The sequence below is a fragment of the Glycine max genome, chromosome 13 (assembly GCF_000004515.6).
Source record: "Glycine max cultivar Williams 82 chromosome 13, Glycine_max_v4.0, whole genome shotgun sequence".
Lineage (NCBI taxonomy): Eukaryota > Viridiplantae > Streptophyta > Magnoliopsida > Fabales > Fabaceae > Glycine > Glycine max.
The window spans coordinates 14,105,896-14,131,543 of record NC_038249.2 but is presented as its reverse complement, the minus strand read 5'-3'; the positions used below and the strand labels follow the sequence as shown (position 1 = coordinate 14,131,543).

Here is a 25,648-nt window from a genome sequence, read left to right as displayed (position 1 = left end):
TGGATCTATCACTAATCATATCCATGATTTATGGGTGATTCATTATATATTTATATATATATATATATATATATATATATATATATATATATATATATATATATATATATATGAATTGTTGAGTTACTTATTAAAGATTTTCTTATTTGTTTAATGCTAATTAATAAATTAAATAATAAAAAAATATACCACCGTGTAGAAATTTGATTATACTAATCAAAACAAAATGTTGTCACTTAACTTTAAAGGGTATAATGACATAACTTTTATAGAAGTGCATCGATTTAGGCATTAATTGATTAGACCAAAATAACAATAAAGAATAAAGCAATAATATAATTGATAAATAATGGGGAATCGATTTAGGCATTAATTGATTAGACCAAAATAACAATAAAGAATAAAGCAATAATATAATTGATAAATAATGGGGAATTTTACTGCAGTAGAAGGGATATGGTTCATATATAAGTCCTACATCACAACCCTAGCATAAGAGTTTAGCTATTCATAGGCATTGGAAAGCATAAACAAAATAATGAAGACAATGTAGATATTAGGAATAAATCTTTACACAAATTAATCCTTGTGGTGATCCTCTTGCTCTCCTCCATTGGTAGCCTCTTTAAGAATTCCCAAAATACTTAAAAATATAAGACTAAATTTAAAATTTCAGAAAAAAGTTCTTTACAACTAAAAACTAAACTATTTATGGGTTAATGGACTTGTTTTGTCATGTAGGGATAAGCACAACCCATACTTAAAAGTTTGGAGTGTTGACCAATATGCGTGTCTTATGCTTGGGGGTTGTGCTTGGTAAAGCACCACCCATGCTTAGTTAAGCACAAGGTTGTACTTCAAGTTCTTAATGCTAGCTATTGTGCATGCGTCCTACAAGAGGGTGTGCTGAAGGATTTAAAACGGAGTTTGATAAGCACGCTCCATGTATATGTTTAAGCACAAGGATGTGCTTACATGCTCAAAGTTACTTTTCAACCCTCTTTATGCTATTTTTCACTATTTTGGAAATTCACAAGGTCTCCACAAATTTAGCATGAATTAGACTATAACAATCAATCCATATACCCATAATCATACAAATAGTAAAAGAAACCCTATGAAAATTAATACCAAAATGAGGTTTATTAAGAGTTACTATTAATTGGAGTTGTCCAAGGGTACGATAGTAATTTCCCTTGTTATGACAAGCTCTATCAAGTTAGATATCACCAATATAGTAAATGAGTGTAATAAATAAGAATAAATATTTGTTTTACTTTGAGAATCTCACCCTTTATATACACATATTAATGAGCCTTATCTTATTGCTAATGTAATGTTAACCCTTTATTATATGATAATATTAACTTAATCTAAAGATTATACTTTTAAGGATGTTATTGTTCATTTATATAGTTTCCTAAGGGGTCTGGGTCCTAAGGGATCTAGGTCGAGTAGGATACACTAATGTTGTCGTGGGTTAACTTGAGTTGTATGTGAGTTATCTAACTCGAACTTACAATTTGCTTTGTTGTCTGGAAAATTACCTGATTTTCCACTTCCACTTCTTTTAATGTAGAAAGAAAAAAAAAGGTTTCAACAAAGCAAATTTCAGCTGCTCGTAGAAAAAAAGTGGGAATGAATGGAAAAAAAATACCTTTTTTGTGAGAGATAGTGTATTTACCCAGTGGCATAATTTATGGCATGCGATGATTGATTAACAGAAAAATAACATTGTTATAGATTATTACAAAAATTAATAAATTTATTAATGATAATTTATACTACACAGTGAGTAGTGATTACATGTAATATATTACTCTTTTATTTTTTTCTAAGAAGGACTTGTTGTTTCCGTAATTTATTTGACTTTGACATGAAGCGGTCAGTGGAGTGCAGTTAGGGTTTAAAAACGGTTTTGCATAGGAAAAATTGAAAAATTCGCAATAGGGTTTTCGGTTACCCCCATTTTGAAAGCCATGTATATAAACCCTTGCTATGCTTGTTACGCACTCCCACGTTCTAAAACTGCAATTGGAGCTCGCCACAGCAACTAGAATTGGAACAAACCCTATTTCTCTTGTCAAGGTTTGGCCTTTTTTCTGCTCCAAAACCGTAGAACAAGCATAGGAGAGTGAGAAGGAGCAGCCCCTGAATTTGTTTTTGCATGATATAGGCAGAACAATGTCTTCAGATCTCAGTGATTATAAAATCATCAAGGAAGGAGAAGCTGAGATTCTTATGCACGCAAAGAATGAAGTCTTCTACAACAAAACTCAGGTGATAAAGTTTGCCTTTTTATTATTAAAATTTTTATTTTTGTTGGGTTTGGCTTTGAAATTATGCTTTTGGCGAAAAACCCAGTTGAAGTTTGTAGTTTTCCCCCTTTAATCAGGTATAGGTTGCGTTTGTTTGTTTCATGATAGAAAAATGTTGAAAGTTGAATAGTTGGATGATGTTAGAATTATAACTTTTATAATTTATTTGAGATTACGGTTATTGATGCTTCAGTGCTTGAAAGTTGAATTATTAAGATGTTCATTAGTTGGATTTTATCAGCTAGAGTCATTATTTATTCTCGTATGTTATATTTATTTTTAATTTCTCTGTTTTTTTATAATTTTTTTTGGGTGTTAACATAAATATTCAACATTTTTTTATTGTTAGACTAATCCTTTGTTGCTTCTTTATAATTATTAGGTCAATAACAGGGATATATCAATCGCTGTCTTGAGAACATTTATATCGAAACGGAAGCAAGAGCATGAGGCATATTTGTCCAAAAGAACAAAAGGGGCACAAAAGGCATCTGAAAATGGTGATTCTTCTGAATTGGTTAAGGAGGAAGTACCTGACACAACTGCACAAGAATATCATAAATCTAATGGGGAATGCGAAGTAGAGGAAGAGATATCTCCAGAAGAACGATGCAGCACCGTGGAAGAAGGTTCAGTTAAGGTCACTGAAGAATGCAGCACCGCAGAAGGGCACACCAATCTTTCAGAAGGAAAAGGAAAGAGGGAACTGAAGCCCCCAAGAGTTCTTGAGGTTTTGCATAGTTGTTAGATTTCATTTATACAACTGTTTCATGTCATCATCATTGTTGTCCATTCAATATTGATTTAAATTTATATATTTTTATCTGCAATTTGAATCCAGAGCAAGTTTCATGTGTGTAATATAATTGCTCTCTTGCCTGCACACAGGCCTTGTCTGCTTCTGGGCTAAGGTCTCTCAGATATGCTCGTGAAGTAGAAGGAATTGGTCAGGTTATTGCTGTGGACAATGATAAAGGTGCTTCACAGGTCTTTCAGTTTATATTGTCTTTGAATTTTATTCTATGGTTTTAAACATGGAAAGTTCTGCCTGTGTATGGTTGGTCTGCTCTTGGCTACTTGCAATTGTTACTATTTGTTTTGAGATTAGTGTACTTTTACTTTTAAGCTTATGCATCTGCATGCTTACTACAAATTTTTGCTTCTGGCAGCTTCTGTTGAAGCTTGTAGAAGGAACATCAAATTCAATGGTTCAGTTGCAGCTTCAAAAGTGGAGTCTCATCTTGATGATGCTCGTGTATATATGCTAACCCATCCTAAAGAATTTGATGTGGTAAGTGGATGCTACTCTTATGAACTTGTGTTCCCCCTTTAATATAAGGAAAATGCACTTTTCATGATCATTACATGTGCTGATTTTTCAGGTTGATCTTGATCCTTATGGTTCACCTTCAGTGTTTCTGGATTCAGCAGTTCAATCTACTGTTGATGGAGGTATGCTGATGTGTACTGCAACAGACATGGCTGTGCTCTGTGGGGGAAATGGGGAGGTCTGCTATTCAAAGTAATGTTCATACTCTTATTCACAATAAACTTTCATTTTGTTTGATTGGTGGACTGAACTTCTAACAATTGCTATTCATACTAGATATGGATCATACCCATTGAGAGGGAAATATTGCCATGAAATGGCTTTGAGGATCGTGCTGGCTTGCATTGAGGTATGTATATATAATGCAGAAACTCTTTACAAGGAAAATAGGTATAATTAAAATAGTTTATATTAATTGGCAATGGCATTGAGAGGTGTCTTGATTGTCTCATCTGCATAAAATCATACCAATATTTGAGAATTATTTGGGTTATCTGTTATTTGGTATCTAGCTACTTGTGCAATAATATCATGAAAGTCAACTATCAGCATTTGAGAAAATGTTAGAAATGACAAACATCAGAAGCTCCTAAACAATGTGTGATAAATGTTGCTATAGTTAATTTTCTTCTCGGTTCTGATTGTCTGTTGTGGTACTTTTATCTCAGGCTTAATTGCACTTTTTACCCCCAATTTTTTACCTTTTTGGTAAATTTTGCCCTTGACAAATTAATTTGGTGCATTTTATTCCAACTTTTTAAAAAACTTGCAAAGTTTACCTTTCGTAGTTGAGCTGATGTGGAAGTGTAGAAATTGGGGGTAAAATTTGCCAGGTTAAAAAGTTGGGGGCGAAAAGTGCAATTATTTTAGCATGTCGTCAGCTCAACGACAGTAGGTAAGATTTGCAAGTTTTTTTAGAAGTTGGGGTAAAATGCTCCAAATTAATTTGTTTGAGTAAAATTTGCCAAAAAATAAAAAGTTGGTTGTAAAAAGAGCAATTTGCCTTTATCCAAAAATCCTGAAAAATACAAGTAGCCTTTTTTTGTGTGTATTATTTTTATGTTATTTTGTCCACAAATCAAAACAAATGGCCTCAATATCCCGTACATAAGAATAGTAATAGTAATATTTATGGAAGGTTTCAAGAGAGTTATTGCTCCACTTGTCATTTAGATGCTATCTATTATGGTTGCCAGACAATTAGATGATAGTGCTAGACCAAAAAAGATGCTGGTTAGAAAAGTGGCTCAAATGTAGGACAGTTTGATTATGAGGTAGAGGAAAACCTAAGGAAAAATTAATGGTCTTGTTAAAATGAGTTTATTTTGTCTTTGATAAAGAAAATGATAAAGTACAGATTGAAAAGCTTTATGTCTATAGTATGGTTTCTAAATCTGTAGAAACACATTAGAAATTTTATATGTTATATCATTCGCAACTTGCAAAGTTTTATTCTTATACCCTAAGAGGTACAAATACAAAATGTGATACAAGTTTGGCGTTGGCATGACATAAATACAGGAAATGGAAAATCCTAAAAGACGTAGGATAGAGTATGGTTAAACGCATAAACAGGCTCTGTTGGGTAAACATCTCTGTAAGCACTTATAGAAGAAAATTAGAAGAAAACTATGAAATAAGCTTTTCCATAGGTTAAAATTAGCCTATATGCATACATTAAAAATCAGCTTTTGGAAAAATGTGAGAGAGATTCTACAAATTAACTTTTGCATAATCTAATTTTAGCTTATTGGAGAAGTTGATTTCAGTTTTACTTCTTATTTTCTTCTCCTATAAGGGCTTTAAAATTATCAGTTTGGCAAAAAATGTAAACTATCTTATTCCTGATGCCCATGTCATATTTGGTAATTACTAGCTATGGAATTTGCTTGAATGAGTATTTGCATGTCCATTAGTCATGTTGGTGATGGAACTATGGATTTCTCCCACCAATAAGACTAAGTGAATTAATGCAATTGAGGAATCAGAAGAGGGGATAAGGTTATATTGTGTTAAAGTTTCAATCAATTGAATAACTATCAAAATTTTTAAACATGTAATATTTTTTGCTGTTCTTAAATTGCAGAGTCATGCTAATCGGTATAAGCGGTATATCGTTCCCGTGTTATCTGTTCAGATGGATTTTTATCTTCGTGTGTTTGTTCGCATATATACGTAAGTCCTCTAGTTTCATCATCATGTCTTTTAGTAAATATTTTGTTAGTTTCTTTGTGAATTAATGATTCTGTGACATTATATCATTTCCTTTGATTCTGACTGAAAGATGAAATGATTGGTTGCAGTTCTGCCAGTGCTATGAAAAACACTCCCCTAAAGCTTTCATATGTTTATCAGTGCACCGGTTGTGATTCTTTCCACCTACAGCCCATTGGGAGGACCATTTCCAAGGTGTGTATCCTGTTCTAGGCTCCATTTTGACACATCTGTACATTGACTATCATATTGTTTGTATTTGTAATGTAAGAACCCAATTAGAAAACAAAATAATTAGTTCTGATTCACTATTTTATAAATTTATACCTTCATTATTCACCTACACCTATTGCCATGAAATTATATGCTTTTCTAATATGCTCTTTAAACATCAAAGTATTGACCTTTTGATGTTAGTGTATTCATATCCGGTGTGAATCTTTGTTGCAATCTTTATCTTTCATTCTTAAATATAGCATCTAGCCTCATGATTGCAGACTGCTTTATCTATTTTGCTTGTCACCAGGGATTGGAAAACTTGTGTTCTTGGCTATATGCTAGTGCGATAATTTAATTTCTGGGATCATTTAGTTTTAATATTATACATAACGTCAACCTTGTGAGCTGTTTTTAAAGGAAGAAGTAGGGGGTGATGGGGGGCTGTATGAAATGCTGTGTATGGATATTCTTGACATAGTGTAGTGGTGGTCACTGTATGTTTTTTTTTAAATCCTTGTATAGTGAGGAAAAACTGTTTCTTTATTCACTTTGGATTTGACTCCTCTAAAATGAATAAGGATAAAGTAAGTAATATTAGTTGTTGATAAGAAAACCATTGGTTGATATCCCAACAATTGTATGATTTGTCAACCCATTTCTTTAGGGGGCACTTGGCTCATCTAGATATATATAACTTTTTATAGGTGTTATTTCTTTTCAAAGTATAATATGTAATATGGAGTTGTGGTGGATAACCAATTCTATTATGATGCCTGGAAGTATTAGTTTTACTATTAAATTTGTTTATTTAAAGTTGTATATTAAGTTTAGTGCTGGTGGAGTTTGCCTGGATCACAATAGGAAACAAAACATCAGTACTTGGGATTTATATAGAAAATTATTTCTGCCATCTTTTTCTTGTTAATCAGCAGGCTCCTCTGAGAGCATTTCCCTGGACAGCACATAACTAAGAAGAAAAACTACATTGTTGAACCAAAATAAATTTAAGGGATAAATAAAATGACCTATGAGTTTAGTGCTAATTACAATTTTGCAACTTTCATATTTGGAAAATCAGATTTAGTTTACCTTTGTTTATCGTACAGTTCTTACACTTTGACACCCTTTTTCTAAAGAAATTACACATACCCCCCCTTTGCAATAGACTAAAGGGCTGGTATGTTGTACTCCTTTTAGCTTGAATGTTTGTTCAAGTCTATTGCTTTATTTTCATTTACTATAAAATCCAATGATGTCTTGAGGGGAGGAACTTGTTTTCATTTTTACTTTTTCAGAATACTAGCGTCAGATATTTGCCTGGCTTTGGTCCTGTTGTTCCTCAAGAATGCAGTGATTGTGGGAAAAAATTCAACATGGGTGGCCCTATATGGTCTGCTCCTATCCATGACCAAGAATGGGTGGCTGCTATTCTGGCTGATGTAAAATATATGAAAGACAGATATCCAGCTTATGATCGCATTTCAGCTGTGTTGACTACAATATCAGAGGTGTGTGCGTTTCCATGTCTATCGTTATGGTATATGATTGGTTACCCAATTCTTCTAATATTAAATGAGTATAATTCTTTGCAGGAATTGCCTGATGTTCCCCTCTTTTTGAGTCTGCACAACCTCTGTGCAACCCTCAAATGCACTTCTCCGTCAGCAATTATTTTCCGTTCTGCGGTGATCAATGCAGGCTATCGTATATCTGGAACTCATGTTAATCCATTGGGGCTTAAATCAGATGCACCCATGGATGTTATTTGGGATATTATGCGTTGTTGGGTAAGAGATCACACATTGTTAAAACTGGTTCATTGCGTGGCTCTGTTGTTGCTGCTGTATCTGATTTTTCTGATGTATCTATATGGGTTGGTGTTTTTACATAAAACATGTTGCCCCGTTTGATGACACTATGACTAGAACTTGTTTGTTTTGCTTGGGTACACTGGGAAAATTTATAAAGAATTATTTGCATTTTTACTCTCTGTTCACTAATTTCTGCTCCCTACAGGTAAAAAATCATCCAGTGAAGCCTCAGCCAGCAGATCAACCAGGAAGTATTATACTTGCAAAGGAACCTGCTCTTCAGGTATATTAATCATTAAAGTTTTGGTCTCATGCAAGATGTAAGGCTTTTCCCCCGTCTCCTTATCACACCACTTTTATTCTGTGCTACTGGGTGGCTAATTTAAGCAAGTTGTCGAGGATTATATGTACAACTAGCCTGTGCAATTGCATGCATGATTTGTGCACAGATTTGTGGTGGGAGAGTCAGAAGGGATAGAAAGAGGGTGAAAAATTGTATTGATAGGGTATCTGTGATAGGTGTGCCTTGTTAAATAGCAGACTGGCCACCTGTCTTGAGTTAGCCAATGCTAAGCGGAAAGCCTATGCTTTTACAAATTTTTGGTTGGCCAAACCTAGTATTGTGACACTAAGTAGCACAAACATCTTCCAATAAGTTATTAAATGTATTTAAATTAAAACCATGAAGTAATTAGATACTAGAAATGATTTTTGTGTAATTTATACATTGTTTTTAGTTACTATAACAAGGCTTTTTGGCCATGATGAATTGCCATGACCGTGTAGTGATGGTGACTAAAACGTTTCTTGTCTGTCTTTTTCAGGCTAATTTTGCTCGAGCTGTAGCATCTCTTAGTAAGGCACAAGCAAAGAAGGTTGCTCGATTTCTTCCAAATCCTGAAAGACACTGGGGTCCAAAACTAAGGGCTGGACGTCAAATTACTAGCAAACATGTCTCTCTTTTGGGTCCTGACGCTATTAATGGAGCTCTCAATCAGGAAGACGATGAAGAACCTAAAAGTAAGAAGTCAAGGACTGAAGATAGTGTCACATCTTAGCTCACAAATGAGATTTCAAAATTAATTTTATTCATCAATCTAGAGGTCATGGAATTCTATGCTTATGGTTACTAAAGAAATCCGTTTGTCTTCACTAAATTTTGCAGAGTAAGACGAGTAAAAGTAGAAAAATGTGCCTTGTTTCTCAATTAACAACTATGCAAAATGCTGAGGGAAGATTAAGGCTCTTTGCATCAAATTACTTATCTTAATCTGGCATTTTTTTATGGGATTATGGAAATTGTATTGTATGGAATAATATATATTTTTGGTGACTTTGTATTTGATGTTTCTTATAGTTGAAGTTCCAATTTCTGAGCAAGGAATAAAACAATAAAACAAAAAGGAAATTAAACACATGGTCATCATGCTTAGCTCTCTACATGTGTATGTCCCTCACTGTCTTGTATAAAGCTCTTGAAATCCTATATGTGCACACCGTAGAAAATTAATGACACCTTCTCTGGCCAACAAATTTGAGGATGCAGGTTCTTGAAGGACGTTCAAAATGTTTGTCTACCTGGGTAGACCTTACCTATTGGCTTTACATTGGCTAGAGTTATTGTTAAGATATAATATATAAGATATAATATATAAGTGTGGGGCAATCTTCAAAATAATTGCAAAAAGGTTAGTCACTAATTGGTTGCAAGTGATAGAGGTCAGCAATCTATGTTGTGCATTGAACCATTTTATTTTTTATCTCACCAAGAATTACTAGTATCTAAGATTGTCGAGATTCATCAAGTTTGATGTATAACACGATTACTGTGTACTATTTTATCTTCACATCAAAATTTCATAAGGTTAATTTAAAATGATGGGGATGGTGCTGTTGTTTTATATCGTGGACCACAGGGTTTCAATTTTTCAATATGGGTTCTCATTTTGACCCTACAAAGCATTAGATGAAAAATCTCAATGCCCCGGATGCGTATAAAAATTGGAAACCAGTACGAATAGGTAGTAGCGTTGTATTCAAGGCCTGTCTTTCGTAGTTTCGTAATTTTACGTGTTATTTAGTTATTTTCATACTAATAATTTATACTAAAATTATAAAAATAATTTGATACTCATTTTTAAAAAAAGTAATAGAAAAAAAAATATTTTTATGATAAAAATGAGACATTCTAAAGCATCACTATAAGCCCAGCCATCCCTAACAATGCAGCATGCCCAAATATTATTTAACTGAAGAAAAGGATATACAACTCCATGGCGGTAGATAACTACTTAAACCTATAACTAGGGAATCTCATCCTACAACTGTTGAACTCCTGAGAAATAAAGATTGGTATAAAATTTCACCCAAAAATTGTGCTGAATATTCACAGCATAATAGGCTAGTCTATACATAAGTATTTTTCTCCCTATAAATGTGTAACTAAAAAATGCATTTGTTTCGTCAGTTCTGTATAATTCCTCCATCTATTTGGAAGACACCAAGGACCACAATGTTCTTTATTTAATATTTTTAAAAATGGTTTTAAATAATCAAAAAGAATTTTTGTACTGCTTCTATACATTCAAAATCAGTTAATTAATAGCCTATTTGGGTGGGCATCCAACATGAGTCATCCTGAAGCAAGTATTTCTAGCTTCTGCATCAATATGAACATTTAGACGTGAATTTAGGTACAAATGTGAATCTTGAACACAAAACCAGACACGCACTAACATCAATATTTTTAAAATCAGACCAATTTATAATTAATTGGTTCAATTGTGGTTGAATTGATAAGAAAATATATATATTTTAATATTTTGGTCTATTCTTAATAGAATTTTGACTAAATTATATTAACAATCTTTGAATTATAATAATCTCTTTTAGAGAAGTAAACGGTACAATATTTTCCAAGTAATCAATGGATATCAATGTATTAATTTCAGGGAATGTTAAATGTAATTTACTCTTAATTTTTTATTCTCTCATTTTTAACAGGTTGGATCGACACAAGTGTTAGCAACAATAGCTTGTACAATGGACATTTAACTCGCACCCGTACCGCTGTTAAAAGTAACTGTTCAATAGTGCATGTCAGCATGACAAAACAAATTTGTGTTGTGTCTCCGCCCCTGCCTCACAAAATTCACCACCAGTGTCGGTGAGGAGTAAAACAACAGCAACACACGAAACAGCGGCACATGCTGTCAGTATCTATAAAACTATAGACAAAAAATTATACGGATTTCACTGCACACAAACACGAAACACCTAAGGGGCACAAATCCCCACGTGACTATAAATTTCATTGTTAACTGAAACACGAAGTCTGGTACAGGACACGGGTGATTACGAACTTTGAATTGTATCCGTCCAACGTAGCCAAAATACAGCTAGGTACTGTTCATGCAGTACAAATTTTCACATTAAATCAATGTCACAACCTTCCCAATCATGTAACGGACTTGGCTACGTGTCTATTGGAGCTATGCTACAATAAATGTTTGCTTAGTCATGTTAAAGCAAAGAAGACTAAGTTAATGAAATTCTAATTGTATTTTATTATATTACGATATCTTTTGGTTTATATGGTACAAGAACGTAGTAATGGTTTATAGTAAAATTGAAGATATACCAAAATTCACTTGCTAGTAATCAAACAACAATGTCAACATCAAAAGTCTTGTCTCGCAGTAATCAAACAACTAATAACAGAAAATTTTGACGTTAAAACATCGACTCTACCAAAATTACCGGATGTGAATGAGTTACTATAATTGTTATATTTCTAGCAAATTGCCGCTGCTCAAGTAGATTATAATTCTAATTTCGCTGCAGATCTCAGGACTATTTGTAATTTTTCATATTTGTAATTTTATATTATTATCGTACAATTATTAATTTTTGATTGATTCACTGAATGAGTTTTTTCTTACAATGATTGAACATAGAAATTAAACTCTAATTAGATAGTATTTTCTTCTCCAAAGAGGGAGGCCATAATTATAACTTTTGATGTTTTTAAATTCACACTACCATATGATGAAAAAGAAATGATTTGAGTGGCAGAAACATTACGAAAGAAAAACCAAACATTCTGAACACACCAGTTTGAAAATTCGATCACTATTAATCTGTAATGAATCATACATTAATATTCTTCCTATAACACTTGTTTCACATGAAACTCAGTGCCTGCAAGTGATATGGTCCTGCAGATGTCTACTAAGGGACAAAAATCACAAGAAAACAACGACCAAGACCATTGTAGTTTATTCTTTCTAAGCTCAAAGCATGAAGATTAAAAAAAAAATAGAATTATAGCTAACAATGCTGCAAACATTGAGAAGAAATACTGAAAAAAAAAAAGTACAGTATATAAATAGTTCCACTTCTAGCTCATGAGTGGTTGTTATAACCAAGGTTGGTTTATGCTTTGCCATTGGCCTGAGATGCTCCTTCAGGGTTAAGCTCATCCCAAGCTTCAATCCAAGTGACCATTGCATCAGCCAGCTTGTCGAAGTAAGGATCTATCTTTGAGAGCTTTTCCTTGACTTGCTTGGAGAGCTCAATGTAGCACTTCTGAACAGTGGTGCATTCTTTTGGAAGAACAACATTCTGGAAGAATGGAATGATGTCTTCCTGCCAGAATATGCCTTTGTACTCTTTCCTCAGGTTAACAAATGGGTTACTGGCCTTGCTGTGATAGATATAGGGCAGACCAGTCTTGACTCCTAGCCCCAAATGATCAGTGATCACCTGAACCATCATCATGAAAACATGTCAATTGTTTTTCTTTCCGCTATAAAATTCATATAACTATTAACGGTATAAAAAGTTTATTTGCAACTTGTTTGGACTTATCTCATAATAAGCCCTTTTGCAAGTGTTCAAGAAAACTTGTTTAGAATAGCATATATGAAAACAATTTTATTTCCATTTTGATTATAAAAAACAACTTATGCATAAGTGCTTACATAACAAGTACTGATTCAATAAGAAGAAATGATTGCTTAATTTTACCAACTTTCTAAGAGAACTTAAAAAAACAGTAATTTATTCAAATTTAAGCATTAACAAATATGTATTAACTGTTTCAATAAGATTATATTGATGTTATAGTGAAAATAAGGCAAAAGAAATGGACCTTGCAGCACCAGCCAGCCCACATATCATCGTAGCGTCCAATTGGTTGACCATCTCCCATGAGACCAAAGTACATTGCTGGTCCAATGAGATCACGGTCGAATGCCAAGTTCATTCCACACATGGGGAATAAAGTGCCCTTTGGTATGGTCAGAACAGCGTCCACATACCTTGTACACAAAGGCAATAGTCATAATCAAATTTGAATTGGTCTATAACTTAGTAAATTTGGTTAGCTAGAAGGTTCATAAAGAGTGTTAATTTGTTATGTTATATTGTACACACCTAGTGTTTCTCTCGAGAGGCTTCACAAGCTGTGTTGGAGCATCATAGTCTGGGATGTTGAGCCAAAGTCCATGGGAGATAGCAGTTGGCACACCTTCACGAAGACTGAAAGGGTATCCACGAACAAAATCTGCACCTTCTCTGAAGGGGTCATAAAGGGTATTGAAGAACAAGGGAGTGGATGGACACAAAAGGTTTTTAATATGCTGCTCGAGTGCATTGATCGCTTTTCCAGATGGATCATTGGCAACCTAAGTCACAAAAATAAAAATAATCAAACACTGAATCATATGATTAAAAAAAAAAGAAGCAGCAAGAGTTATATATTAATGAAATCATATAAGGTATGGACATTAGATTATAAAGTCAATAGATAAATCCAATGTCCACAGCAGATATATGGCTGCAGGGAACCTCTGAATTCCACAAGTTGCACATGATTCTATCTATATTATTTATTCACAATATAACCAAAACTGCTGACACGTGAAATAAATAGATAAAAGACAAAATTAACACTGACTAGGGAATATGGACCAGTGTAAAAGCTTTGCAGTAAAAATTACACCCTGGCAGACAGACATTGTAATTGTAAACAGGAAGCCATGCTTAAAACTTCTAAATCTTATCATGTGAAGAAGATTATTATCCCATTAACCATAAAAACATGGATTGAACACATGCAATGGCCAAAAAAGCAAAAACAGAAGCAGCACCAGTTACACATTGAAAACAATTGGAGAGAACAATGAGACAGAGCAGAATAACAGGATCCAATATCTACAAGGCACAGGATAGAATCTGCATCCAAGATCATTACATGGAGGCATGAAATTAATCATTCAATTGAAAGAAATCATATCAAGATCTCTCCAAACGTTGAACAAATCAACAAAATACAAAACTCCAATGTAGTTTCTGAGGTGCTTTTGGTATTATTTTTTAATCAAAATTGAGTTTCACTTCGGTAATTTACGCCGACATTTAATGTAAACTTCTATAAAGAGAATTACTTCTATTATGAGAATTATCGAGGTGAAACTCTAATTCTGATTGGAGAACAATACTAAAAACACTTAAAGAATTGCACGTTAGTATTGTTCATTAACAAAATTGAGTTCCCCCAGAAAGGTAAAAAGATTGAAAAAAAAGATGATTGGAAAAACTCACAAAGCAGTCATCATCAATGGTGAAGATGTACTTCTTCTTGGACACCATGTAGCCGAAGCAGCGACACGCGGAGTCCTTGAAGGAGATGCAAGAGGCCCTTGGACCCAAAAGCTTGTTGATGTCATTGCGGTTGTAGAGCTCATAGTCAAAGCCAGGAGGAACCTTGATGGTTTTGGTGGGGTCACCATCTTGAACAATGATCAAATGGTAAGGCTGAAAGAATGGCCTCCACATCTCAAGAAAGTCAAGGTTCCTTATGGTGGGGATCACAATGTCAAGCTCATCTTTCAGTGGAGGTGGTGGTGCCACAGAAGCATCAGCCATTGCAATTACAAAGTTAAGGTTTCTCACAGAGTTTCAAAGAGAGAAAGAGAAAAAAGAGAGAGAGGGTGTGAAGAAGAGAAGAGAAAGAGTGAGCTTTTGAAGGGAAAGAGAGGGAGTATTAAGGGGGAGAGAGTAGGGTGCAACACGTGCAGTGCCTAAGTTATCGGCACTAGTGTGGGGGCTTAAGCTTTAAAAGGTTGATGTGTCTGAATGTTTAAGGTAACAATGACTTCTTCAAAAGGTGTTGTTGCCCGCAAGATGTGGTAACTTTTGTGGATGGGAGAGAGAGAGAAACATCAATGCTGCACCAGGGAACAGAAACAAAGAACAAGATTCACGTTCATGTTGTACTGTTATTAGTTAGAGTTTTGTGTTTGGGTTGTGATTTATCATGCCATTCATGTGTGTCAGTGTAACTGTGTATATATAATAAGGAGGGGTATCTGTTCATATATCAACCATGATTAAAAATTAGTTACATATCTTTTAATTTAAAGCTAATGGGTATTGAATCAAGCGACAGAATATAAAGTGATTAATACGTTGAGTTTGATTCTTGATGAAAATCATTCTTGGTTAAACTTTATTTTCCTTCAAGCCAAATCTTGGATTAATTAGAGACTTTTTCTCTTAATGAACCAGAATGTTAAAAACAAGCTAACTCATTGAGAAAAACTGAAAATAAATTATTAATTCGCTTGGTTTATACGTAGGGAAAAAAAGTTTAGGCTGATTTTGAGGATGGAACTGCCAATGAATGCAACTTATGAATTTTGTATTTACATGCCTATTACGTTAAATGAAAAAAGAATTATCGAGGATGAAACTTCAACTCAGTTTCAATGTTTTGCTTATTTTAAGATATTATTGTTTAGGTTTTTTTTAATCATTGGAGGAGATTTACATGTAATGTAATGTTTTGCTTATTTTAAGATATTATTGTTTAGGTTTTTTTTTAATCATTGGAGGAGATTTACATGTAATGTTTGATTGTTTAAAAATTAAGTTATGTTGTGTGTAATTTAAGCAACCTTTGAGTTTTTTTTTTAATCTTCTATTATTTGTCCTGTCATATCATAATTTAAAAAATTCATACACAGTATACTTCAACCATATAATTTTAAATAAATTGATCTGTTCATAGAAACAACCTTTTCTTATAGAAACAATCAAAGTTTAATTTTAAGCAATCTAACATCACATCATGTAAATCTTTTTTCGTGCTAAAAAGAAACTAAGCAATAGTATCTTAAAATAAGCAACTTGTTTAGCAATGAGCACTATAAATGCTTAATTTGAGCAACAATTGCTTATAATAAAAAAATATTTTCTTGCATCAATTCAAATAATTAAACTTCAATTTTAATTGAAACAAAAGTAAGCGTAAATAAAAAAGCATAAAAGTACCGGTTACTTAAATATGTTGTGACATTATTAGACCAAATAATAAATGATAAGAAATTCTAAATAAGTTACTTAAATTGCGCTAATTGGATATTCTCTATAAGCTCAAACAATTAAAAAGTTGAGTGAAATTTTTGATGTTTTTGTATTTATTATTACCTTTGTCTGTAAATATATATCACTCTTTTTTCATATTTGTATGTCTCTAAATATAAGATTCTTTTTAAGTTGTCTTTTATATTTATTTTATTTTATCAAAATATACACTTCATTACTATACAATAAATGCTAGAATTAAAAGATAATACAGTATCTCTCTTATGAAAATTAGAAAGAAAAGTAACACATATTAATTAATTAGATAAAAAAATAATTAAATAGAACGAGAGAGACAATGAGCCCCAATAATTAAAAAGATAATTTTGAACAAATAACATATTGCTAACTAAATTAACCATCTTTTTAAAAAATATAAATTAATTAACATAGTCTTATGTTTAGGAACCGAGATAGTGTTTAATAAATGCTAACCAATACTCTTATAACACTGGTTAAGAATGCTTAAAAAAAACACTAGTTAATAAATATATGAAAAATATTCATTAAATATATGCATATTTATTGTGATTGCCAATGCATTTGCAACGTATGTTTCAATAAATAAATGAAATCTGTTTTTGTTTCTGAACTCACAATGTAATTGGTTCAAGTGAGTTACTTTATTAAATTAGTTATATAATAATTGGATTGTTGCTTCCTACACTTTAAGTTGCTTTCTGCACTCATTTTGGAGTGTTTTTTTTTTTTTTTTTTTACTGTTGTATTAGTAATTTCAAAAGTCAAAAAAGGATATATATGTATTCTGGAATGTAATTTTATATTATGGATTGACCGCTGAAAGTAAAATAAAAATAAAAATGCAACAAGCAACTTAGAGGTGTAGGATGTAAGAGTCTAATAAAGTGATGCGGACCGATATGAAGCCTTATGATACCGTTTGGTAAGAATTTTAGGTATGTCTGTTTTCTATTTTTGAAAATCATTTTTATTTATACAATAAAATAGATAAAGTAATTAGTTTGGCAATTGTACTTTCTGAAAATTATTTTTAACTAGTATTTTTTTTGTTTTCAAAATAAAAACAAAAAACTTCGAATAATTTTAATTTTTAATTTTTACTTTCATATTTCTGTTACTTATATTCTTATTTTTACATTATCTTATTTTCTTTGGTCACTCCTATTACTTAAAAATATATTTTTTAAAATTTTATACAATAGATTTCAAAAACTATTTTTTTTATAAAAAAAGAAGCAAATACAATACATCTTAGATTCAAGTTTAGAGTTTGCAGAGAGAATGGCGGATGATAAACTTGGGAAGCGTATGAGATTAACAACATCACCTCCCAAAACTTTAAAATATTAGGATCTTCATAATTTGGTTACAATTGAATCGGGAACTTCCTTTTATAGAAAAAGAATGAACGAACGATCATAGCATAAATATTCAATGGTTCTTGCATTTGATCGAATCCAATATGTACGTAATAATTTGAGTTCTAAGCAATGCAATGTGAGAAGGGAAAAGGCGAGAATTAAATTCATCTGTGTGTTAATGTCTCATAGTTGGCACCTCTTAACGACTTTAACTACATCTGAAGATACTTAAGTCAAACAAATAAATTAAAAGCACCATTTAGATATTATTTTTCAATTCCTGAAATCTTGTTTACCATTAATAAGGCACAATGGCCTGAATTTTATTTTCTTATTCTAATAAGGACGTCTCTGAAATCGGGAAGATCTTATAGAATCTGTCTTTATACCCGCATTTAAAATAATACCAGTGGCTGGTCTCATATTCACCTGTACCTGTAACCCGCATTAGTAAAAATTCATTTTTACACACACAATTTTTTTCCACCATTAATATTATAAAGGATATAAGTAAAAAATTTTATTAATGTTATATTGAAAAATTAAAATGATAATTATTTTAGAATATTTTTTTCTCTTACAGATAATTATAATGGGACAGAGGAGGAAGTAAATATTATGACTAATATGTTTTAGTACGTGAAATGAATAGCATGAATGCTTGATTTATATAATTAAAATTTATAATAAATAATCAGTTTTAAATATATAAATTATATTAAAATTTATAATAAATATTATTGAACATATAAATAATTTAAATTTATGATAAAAAAAATTTATACTGTCATATAAAGTTATTTTTAACTATTGATAATTTATTTTAAAAATATATTAAAATTTAATTTAAAAATAGATTAAAAAATATATTGAAAGAGTATTTTTTTAAAAAAATCTCTCAAAATACTTTCATCTATAAAGAAGATTGATTGAGACTTGAGAGGGCATACCTATTGAATTTGTGCCCGAGGAAAGTAACTTAATTTTAAGATTTTGTGACATTAGTTAGCCATTAGGAAAGCCTAGAGCATGCAAGTGTTTCTGGTTCAGACCTATTTATTAATTATTTCACTTCCAATCAAAAAAATATTTTGAGTGTCGGTCTAAATTAGTTTATTTTATGTTTTAAAATAGTTTATAATTATGAACTTCAGCCAAAAAATCCCTTAAATAAAACCAAACATTACCGCTTCGAACTTGAATGGCTTTTATGAGTAGAGAATAGAGATGCGCAAACCCTGAACAAATCCGAATGCACAAGTTGCGGGAAATATGTAAAAGATTGTGAATGAGGCCTCACAGAGAAGAAATTTAAGTGAAAAAATATCGTGGGCTAGCCAGTACCCATGGCTCGGCCTAAGTCACAGTTTGGCAGTGTGTATTACTTTTTTTTTTTTAATGACAAAAAATAGGTTAAGGTAGAAGACTTATATATGTTAGAGAAGTTTTCCAACTTAATCAAAATTTATGGGTTATATTTGAATAAATTTCTTTATAAATGATTATAAGAGAAACAAATAAAATAAAATAAATTTCTTTTATAAACTAAAATTAACTTATATCTTTAACTTTTTATAAATTTTTTATCGTTTAACCTTTTAAAAAATTCTAATGTATATAAGTCAATTTAATTTATGAAGAAAAATTAATGTATTTAAATTATCTTCTTATTTTCTAATTTGTTATATTTTCTTTTGTTATAAAACCTAATAGAGTTACATAATGTCTATCAATGAGTTATGCCAGAACTCAAGCCTTAATTTTATATTTATAAGAGTGGAAAGTTGACTAAGTGAACTAATGTACCATTGTACGACCGTAAATTACATTACTTTATTTTGATATGAAAATTTTTTAGCATAAAGATTTCATAAAATATTTTTTAAAATAATTATTTCTTTATAAATTTCTATCAAACTTGATGTTAATATATCGAGGTTTTTAGTAATTTGAAAAATTATTATTATACACTATTTTTTATTATCTTTTTGTTATCTCAGTTAATTACGTACAACTGTACAAGTCTGTATTATTACAAAAAGAAATTATATAACAAAAGTAAAAAAAAAAGGTTAGGCTTATTCTTATTGACATAATTTTTATTTAAAGGAATTAAATTATTAATGTAAACATTATAGTGATGCATCACATATTGATGTAAACTTACTTAATATTAATAGTTTACTTTCCCTTAAACTTAATCCACATAAGTAGATCAAAGTAATCCTAATGATTATTTTTTTTTATTGAGATTAATGTGAATTGTTTAATTGATAAACTACTAATCACAAATTATTATATTATAACATGTTTACATTTTTAAAACTATTTTTTTATATTCTTTAAAGTAAAATATCTCATTCTATTTTGCATGTATACCTAATTTTGCTATATCAGCATTCATACTTTGAGTCATTGCTTTCTAAGGCATATTACTATATTAAATGTTAAGAAAGTCTAATTGATTCGGTCAGATATATGAATTATTATAAAAATTTTCACATTATCTTGGGTTTTTACCTATAAAAAAAAATATTATCATATTAAATACTTCATGACATTGCAGGCATTATGTGCATTTACTCCACTTGTGTTCGGTTACACGGTGACTTATAAAAAATTGCATAAAATACATGAATAGTTTAGCATGGGACATTAATTGTTGTTTTAACATCAACGAGTAATTGATTTTGTTTTGATGCACCTAAAATTATACCCATACTTTTGCCAAACCTAGTATTATACCATTCTTTCACCAAACCTACTTATTGTCCGTACCTTGACCTACCACCTAGACTTCCAATCCGTGAAATTCATTTGCAAATTGGTGCGTTCGGAAACACATTAAGGGGTATTACAAATAAAACAACACAATATAGTTAGATGCTTATAACATACCCTTTTTTTATATTATTTGGTGGTCAATACACAAGTAATTTTTCACTATATGGTGTTTGATATGCATAAATATACAATGTCATGTTAAAATTTCTAAAATATCTTTATATGACATCGACATTAATGAATTAATTATAGCGCCCATAAAAGTGGCAATGGATGCCATACTAATGAATATGACGGTGGAGGAAGCCACACAACGTTGACAAGAGGATGCTGTTTCAAGTTTTCACGTGGGAAAAGGTTTAAGATACTGAGAGAAATAAAGAGTTATAAATTTTTTTATTTGGAATAATATTGTCTATTAGAAAAACGTATAGTGTTGAAGTCCAATTTACAAAGCCCAACCTAGGAACTGTATTAAACGGGTCAGTTTACATGGGGTATGCTACTGAAGCAAAATCCAGCTTGAAAAGCCCAATACTAGATTCTTAATTCTCATCATGATATTGAACATGAGACACCAAGAGTTATATATAAAGAAAAAAACAAAGAAACATATAGTATAACACATCCTTTTTACTATATTTTATGAGAAGATAGAATATATATATATTAATAATATATGTAAAATATACTGTCATTTAATTATGAATCATCACAATGATAAATTTATTGATTTTTATAATAATTATCTTAAAAGTCATATATATTATTGGTGATTTGTTTATATTTTTTTGATAGTGTAAACTTTTTAGCTTATAGTCATTAAATTCATTTTTTATTTATTTATGTTCTACTTTATTATTTATTAATATCAGTTAAAGTTTATAAACATTTTATCAAATAAAGTAAACCTCACTCTTTTTTTTTTAATAAATTCTATAGGGATTTCAATTAATAATGATGCGTTAAAAAGAATATCTCAAGTGTCAAAGAATGTGATGTAAATGAAACAATAAATAAAAAGAATTAATTTTTCTTAAGAAATAATAAATAAAGACCAATTATGAAATTGGTTCTTAAGGAATCAATTTCATAACATAATTTTGAAAAAAAAATAACACACGTTTAAGAAAGAAACTAGTTCATAATATATACTTAAAAAAATGGGTTTATGAGATGATAAATCAATTTAGGAGAATCTGGTTTCTCATTTGTTACCGTATTTGGTATAATTGGAATGAAGATTTTTTGTATTGTATTATTTGGATAAATATTTTTTTTATTTTTATGTAAAAAACTCACAAAACAAAGAAGAGGAAGAAGAAAATTTAATTTCTATGTTTTACTAATATATTTGTTAGATCATTGTCATACACATACCCTACAATCTGCTACATCTCATCTCGTTACTGTACATACAGTCAAGGCCTAGTTAGTAAGATCTCACCCTTATGTGCAGTCCATTAGGTGCCTCAACTCTAGGAAATCTCATTACTTTATCTCCTCCTACTTCTTCCCACCTGCAATCAACATTAAATATATAACAAGATGTCAGAATCAGCTTAAAACTTGTATAAAATTTCTAAACAGACAAATTAATGCTTAGTGATATATGGATAATTTAAATTAGTATAGATGTATGTGAGGTATATATGGAGAATCCAGATCAACCAAAAGCAGTTAGTGTAAACAATAGTTCTTTTTAAATTTTTACTAATTCTTTGTAGCAACCAAATATTTAATTGAATAAATAGTGTATATACCGAAAATATAAAAAACCATTACACCGTTATCTAACAATTTATATCTATATAAAATTTGTTAACTTTTATAATAATTATTTTAAAAATTTTATTTATTATGATTTCATGATAGTGTGATTATTTTTCCATTGATACTACATAAAAAGTAGACTTAATTTAGTTTTATAAGGTCTAGAATTTGAATAGGTAAATTAGTCACCTGTATCTAGTTACAAAGTAGTGTAAGAAAGTGGAAATTTCTGTTATTCCCAACTCTTTTCCTGGACACTGTCTGGTGCCTCCTCCAAATATGAAGAAGTAGTTTTTAGATTCTAGACTCTTATCCTGCAATTTGAAATAGAAGGTTAATATTAATTGGATGATTTAGTGATATAGGATTTTCTTTTTTATACATAACCAAAATAAGAGGAAAAGGTTTCTGGACTAACCATCCATCTCCATGGGTTGAATGTTAGTGGATCAGGATATAGAAAAGGGTCATAATTTATCTCTCTTGTATACACATATATTCTCCATCCTTTGGGGATCAAATAGCCTGAAAATTAATAACATGGATTATTGACACTGTTAATTGCAACAAGAAGGTGCTGCTGACATTTATGGTGAATAGTGAAATACTTGGGTGTTAGTACAAAACCCGTTAAGGACCCCCTACCCCCTTCATTCATTCTTACTTCTTTTTATCATTTCTTTATGCTAACGCATTTAATTTAATGCTAAAAGGCAAAAGAAAAGGAAGGAAAGGTACCTCCTTATCTGGAAAAACTTGTTTTATAGTGGAATTGTCTTTGTGTTTGTTTATTGAATTGATGGCCAAATTTGCCAGGTGTGTATATGTATATATTATCACTATCTTAGGTATACATTTCTCTTCAAGTTACAACTTTGCATTTTTTATATTGATGTTGTCTAGTGACAAAAAAAAAGAAGCCCTAAAAGTAAAAAAAACAGCTTCTTGAGCCCAAAAACACTACAAAAGCTAAAGGAACCTAAATATAACACCTATTGAAACCCACCGTTTAGTTCCATGTCTTGAGTGGTTTTCCTTAGGACCCCATTAACTATTGTAGCCAATCTAGAGGTCTCAAATATCACCTGCAAAATTAACAAGAGCTTGATCAAATCTTCTTGTCAATCATTACAAAAACAGCTATTTTTTTTGGTTTTTATAAACCAATTCAGAATATTGTGTGGTACTAAATGTGTGGACACCTCGAAAAACAACTAAATAATGTAACTGAAATGGAACACAATTCTTACCGCACGAGTAAACTTCATTGACTTGAGATCATTGCAGTCAAGAGGTTCATCTGGCTTTTTCCTCTCTCTTATGGCCAAATGCTCTTTCTGTAACAAATATTCCACACACAACATAGTAAGCACAAAAAACATAAGAAATCATAACTTCATAAGTGTGACTATTTATGATACCTAAAATACCAAGAGAGTTTTTCACTTACTCTGAGTTCTTCAAGAGCTTTGGGATGGTCATGGAGGTACTTCACTGCCATCATTGATGTAGTTGAAACAGTTTCATAACCAGAATACGTAATTGTAATCACTAGATCAATGATTTCTTCATCACTTAGTTTGTATCTACTTTCATCTCTTCCCATCAAGCAACCAAGCATGTCATGGTAGGTTTCATGTGATGCTCTTCTTTCCTCTAGGAGTTTACTAAGAATTTTCACTATAGTCTTCCTTGCCTGCAAGAAACAGTGAATTAAACAGGCCTAAGTCAAAGTCTTCTTATATGAAAAGAAAATTGAAAACAAATAAAGTGATTATAACTTATAAAACAATGAAATAAATCATTCATCTTCAATTTTCATGCAAACTAACATGGAAAAAGATCGAATCCCCCTCTAATAAAAACTAACAATTAACAACTAACATTTGCTAATAAATCAATGATCACACCTGGAATCCATGGTGGTAGTTTGTGCTAGGAAGGTTAATAGGGAGAGAAAGGGTTCCTAGAACTAGCTTAAAGAACTCTGCCATCAATGAGTCAGATAATGAGCCAGATTCCATTCCAGCAATCTGCTTCAGGGATGAGAGGAAGGCCATCTGTTTCAAATGTTTTGAGAATTTAGAAAGTTATGTTAGGAACTTGAATTGTGGTATAAGTTTTTTTTTTTTTTTCATTTTGTTTCATGAATTCTGATTGATGATTAACACAAACAATTACAAACCTCTTTAGTTTTCTCTTGAATATTGATGACTTTGTCATCCCAGTTGCTAAGGTGGGCTCTCATGAACTGATCAATTTTTTGCAAAAGCTGATCTCTGATCAAGGTGGGGCTAATGATGGAAAGCAGTGCTCCTCTCATGTACTTGTGAGTGGAGCCATGAACAGCTGCAATGTTGCATTTGCCTAAGATATCCAACATGGATTGAGGGTATCCAGGAACAAGGCCTTTTGCTTCATTCATTAGGATGTATCTATTAAGCTCTGGATCCATGGAAACAATGGTAGGACAACCAAGTATGTGAGATTTGAAAAAACTGCCATACCTGCCATTTTTTTTTGACAAAAAGGTAAAAAATAAAAGTTAACAATCATTACTAATGGAAACAAAGTACATGCATGAACAGTGCTTACCTCACATCCGGTTTAACTAATTTAAGAAACACTATTAAGTTTAGAAAGAAAAAAAAATAGATTTGTCAAATAGGCATCATGATGCAAGTGAACATGGTGAAGACTCCTTGGACACACACACAACTAAATATTATGAGGAAAACCATGTGATGATGATGATGATGCAGTTAGTTAGTTACCTTGATCTCTGGGTTTTCATGAAGTTTGGACCCTGCTTAAGAAACTCAGTTGTCTCCCCAAAAAGTGGCCAACCCATTGTGCCAGGAGGCAAACCTTTCTTCCTGTACCTTACTTCATTCCACCTCAAGAGAGCAGAGCAAAAACAGAGCAGCAAGACGACACCTACTACAATTGTCATCAACAAAGCCATTGGTGCTCCCACTCCAAATCCTACCCACAGAGACTTCAAAAAGAAGGTACAGCCTCTTCTGTTGTAGTCACCAAAAGAGTGCACACAAACACACATATATATAGGCCTTTAGAGCTTGGCTACCATTTGCATATAAGAATAAGAATTAACCATAAAGACAAAAAACCCGCACTCTATAATATGGTAGTAGCATCCCTCATTCTATGCCTTGTGATAAAAATTTAAAACAACAACTGTAACACATGAGTTTAAAGATTAGATAATATATTTACAGGTTCTCGTCTTATAATAAATTATCATGCAGTGTGATCACAAATTATCACGTACAATAATTTTTTTTAATTATCATATTATTTATATAGAATATTCATCGTCGTTAACAAATTTGTATTGAAAAATCTGACATATCACCTTTATAGGATTTCATCTTCGGTATAAGTTAGTTGAGTTTTACAATAAAT

At 31.4% G+C, this 25,648-nt stretch overlaps 3 protein-coding genes across 6 annotated transcripts; 1 reads left to right on the top strand and 2 right to left on the bottom strand.

Annotated features, from left to right (window-relative positions):
• Positions 1-1,872: 1,872 nt before the first annotated feature.
• LOC100777825 (probable tRNA (guanine(26)-N(2))-dimethyltransferase 1) lies at positions 1,873-9,718 on the top strand. 4 transcript variants are annotated; one of them, XR_005888116.1, is made up of 14 exons: positions 1,873-2,280; positions 2,701-3,048; positions 3,207-3,294; positions 3,488-3,609; positions 3,701-3,840; positions 3,925-3,997; positions 5,735-5,823; positions 5,952-6,057; positions 7,377-7,589; positions 7,674-7,868; positions 8,098-8,175; positions 8,717-8,912; positions 9,250-9,337; positions 9,439-9,718. XR_005888116.1 is itself a non-coding variant. In XM_041008686.1 (13 exons), the coding sequence occupies exons 1-13, from the start codon at positions 2,185-2,187 to the stop codon at positions 9,285-9,287; spliced, it is 1,782 nt and encodes a 593-aa protein (XP_040864620.1). In that variant the 5' UTR covers positions 1,873-2,184; the 3' UTR covers positions 9,288-9,718. The 4 variants fall into 4 exon arrangements, 3 of the variants coding, with proteins under 3 accessions (XP_040864620.1, XP_040864621.1, XP_040864619.1); XM_041008686.1 differs by having other exon boundaries at positions 9,250-9,718; XM_041008687.1 differs by lacking the exons at positions 9,250-9,337; positions 9,439-9,718 and adding an exon at positions 9,058-9,232.
• A 2,289-nt stretch (positions 9,719-12,007) lies between these two features.
• LOC100778357 (UDP-arabinopyranose mutase 1) lies at positions 12,008-15,176 on the bottom strand. The gene is made up of 4 exons (XM_003543958.5): positions 14,499-15,176; positions 13,329-13,579; positions 13,045-13,213; positions 12,008-12,656 (listed from the first exon to the last, which is right to left on the bottom strand). The coding sequence occupies exons 1-4, from the start codon at positions 14,820-14,822 to the stop codon at positions 12,327-12,329; spliced, it is 1,074 nt and encodes a 357-aa protein (XP_003544006.1). The 5' UTR covers positions 14,823-15,176; the 3' UTR covers positions 12,008-12,326.
• Positions 15,177-21,694: 6,518 nt separating this feature from the next.
• On the bottom strand, positions 21,695-25,267 carry LOC100779967 (cytochrome P450 85A). The gene is made up of 9 exons (XM_003543960.5): positions 24,997-25,267; positions 24,408-24,729; positions 24,133-24,282; positions 23,673-23,918; positions 23,473-23,559; positions 23,229-23,307; positions 22,641-22,747; positions 22,412-22,536; positions 21,695-21,969 (listed from the first exon to the last, which is right to left on the bottom strand). The coding sequence occupies exons 1-9, from the start codon at positions 25,185-25,187 to the stop codon at positions 21,882-21,884; spliced, it is 1,395 nt and encodes a 464-aa protein (XP_003544008.3). The 5' UTR covers positions 25,188-25,267; the 3' UTR covers positions 21,695-21,881.
• Positions 25,268-25,648: the final 381 nt, after the last annotated feature.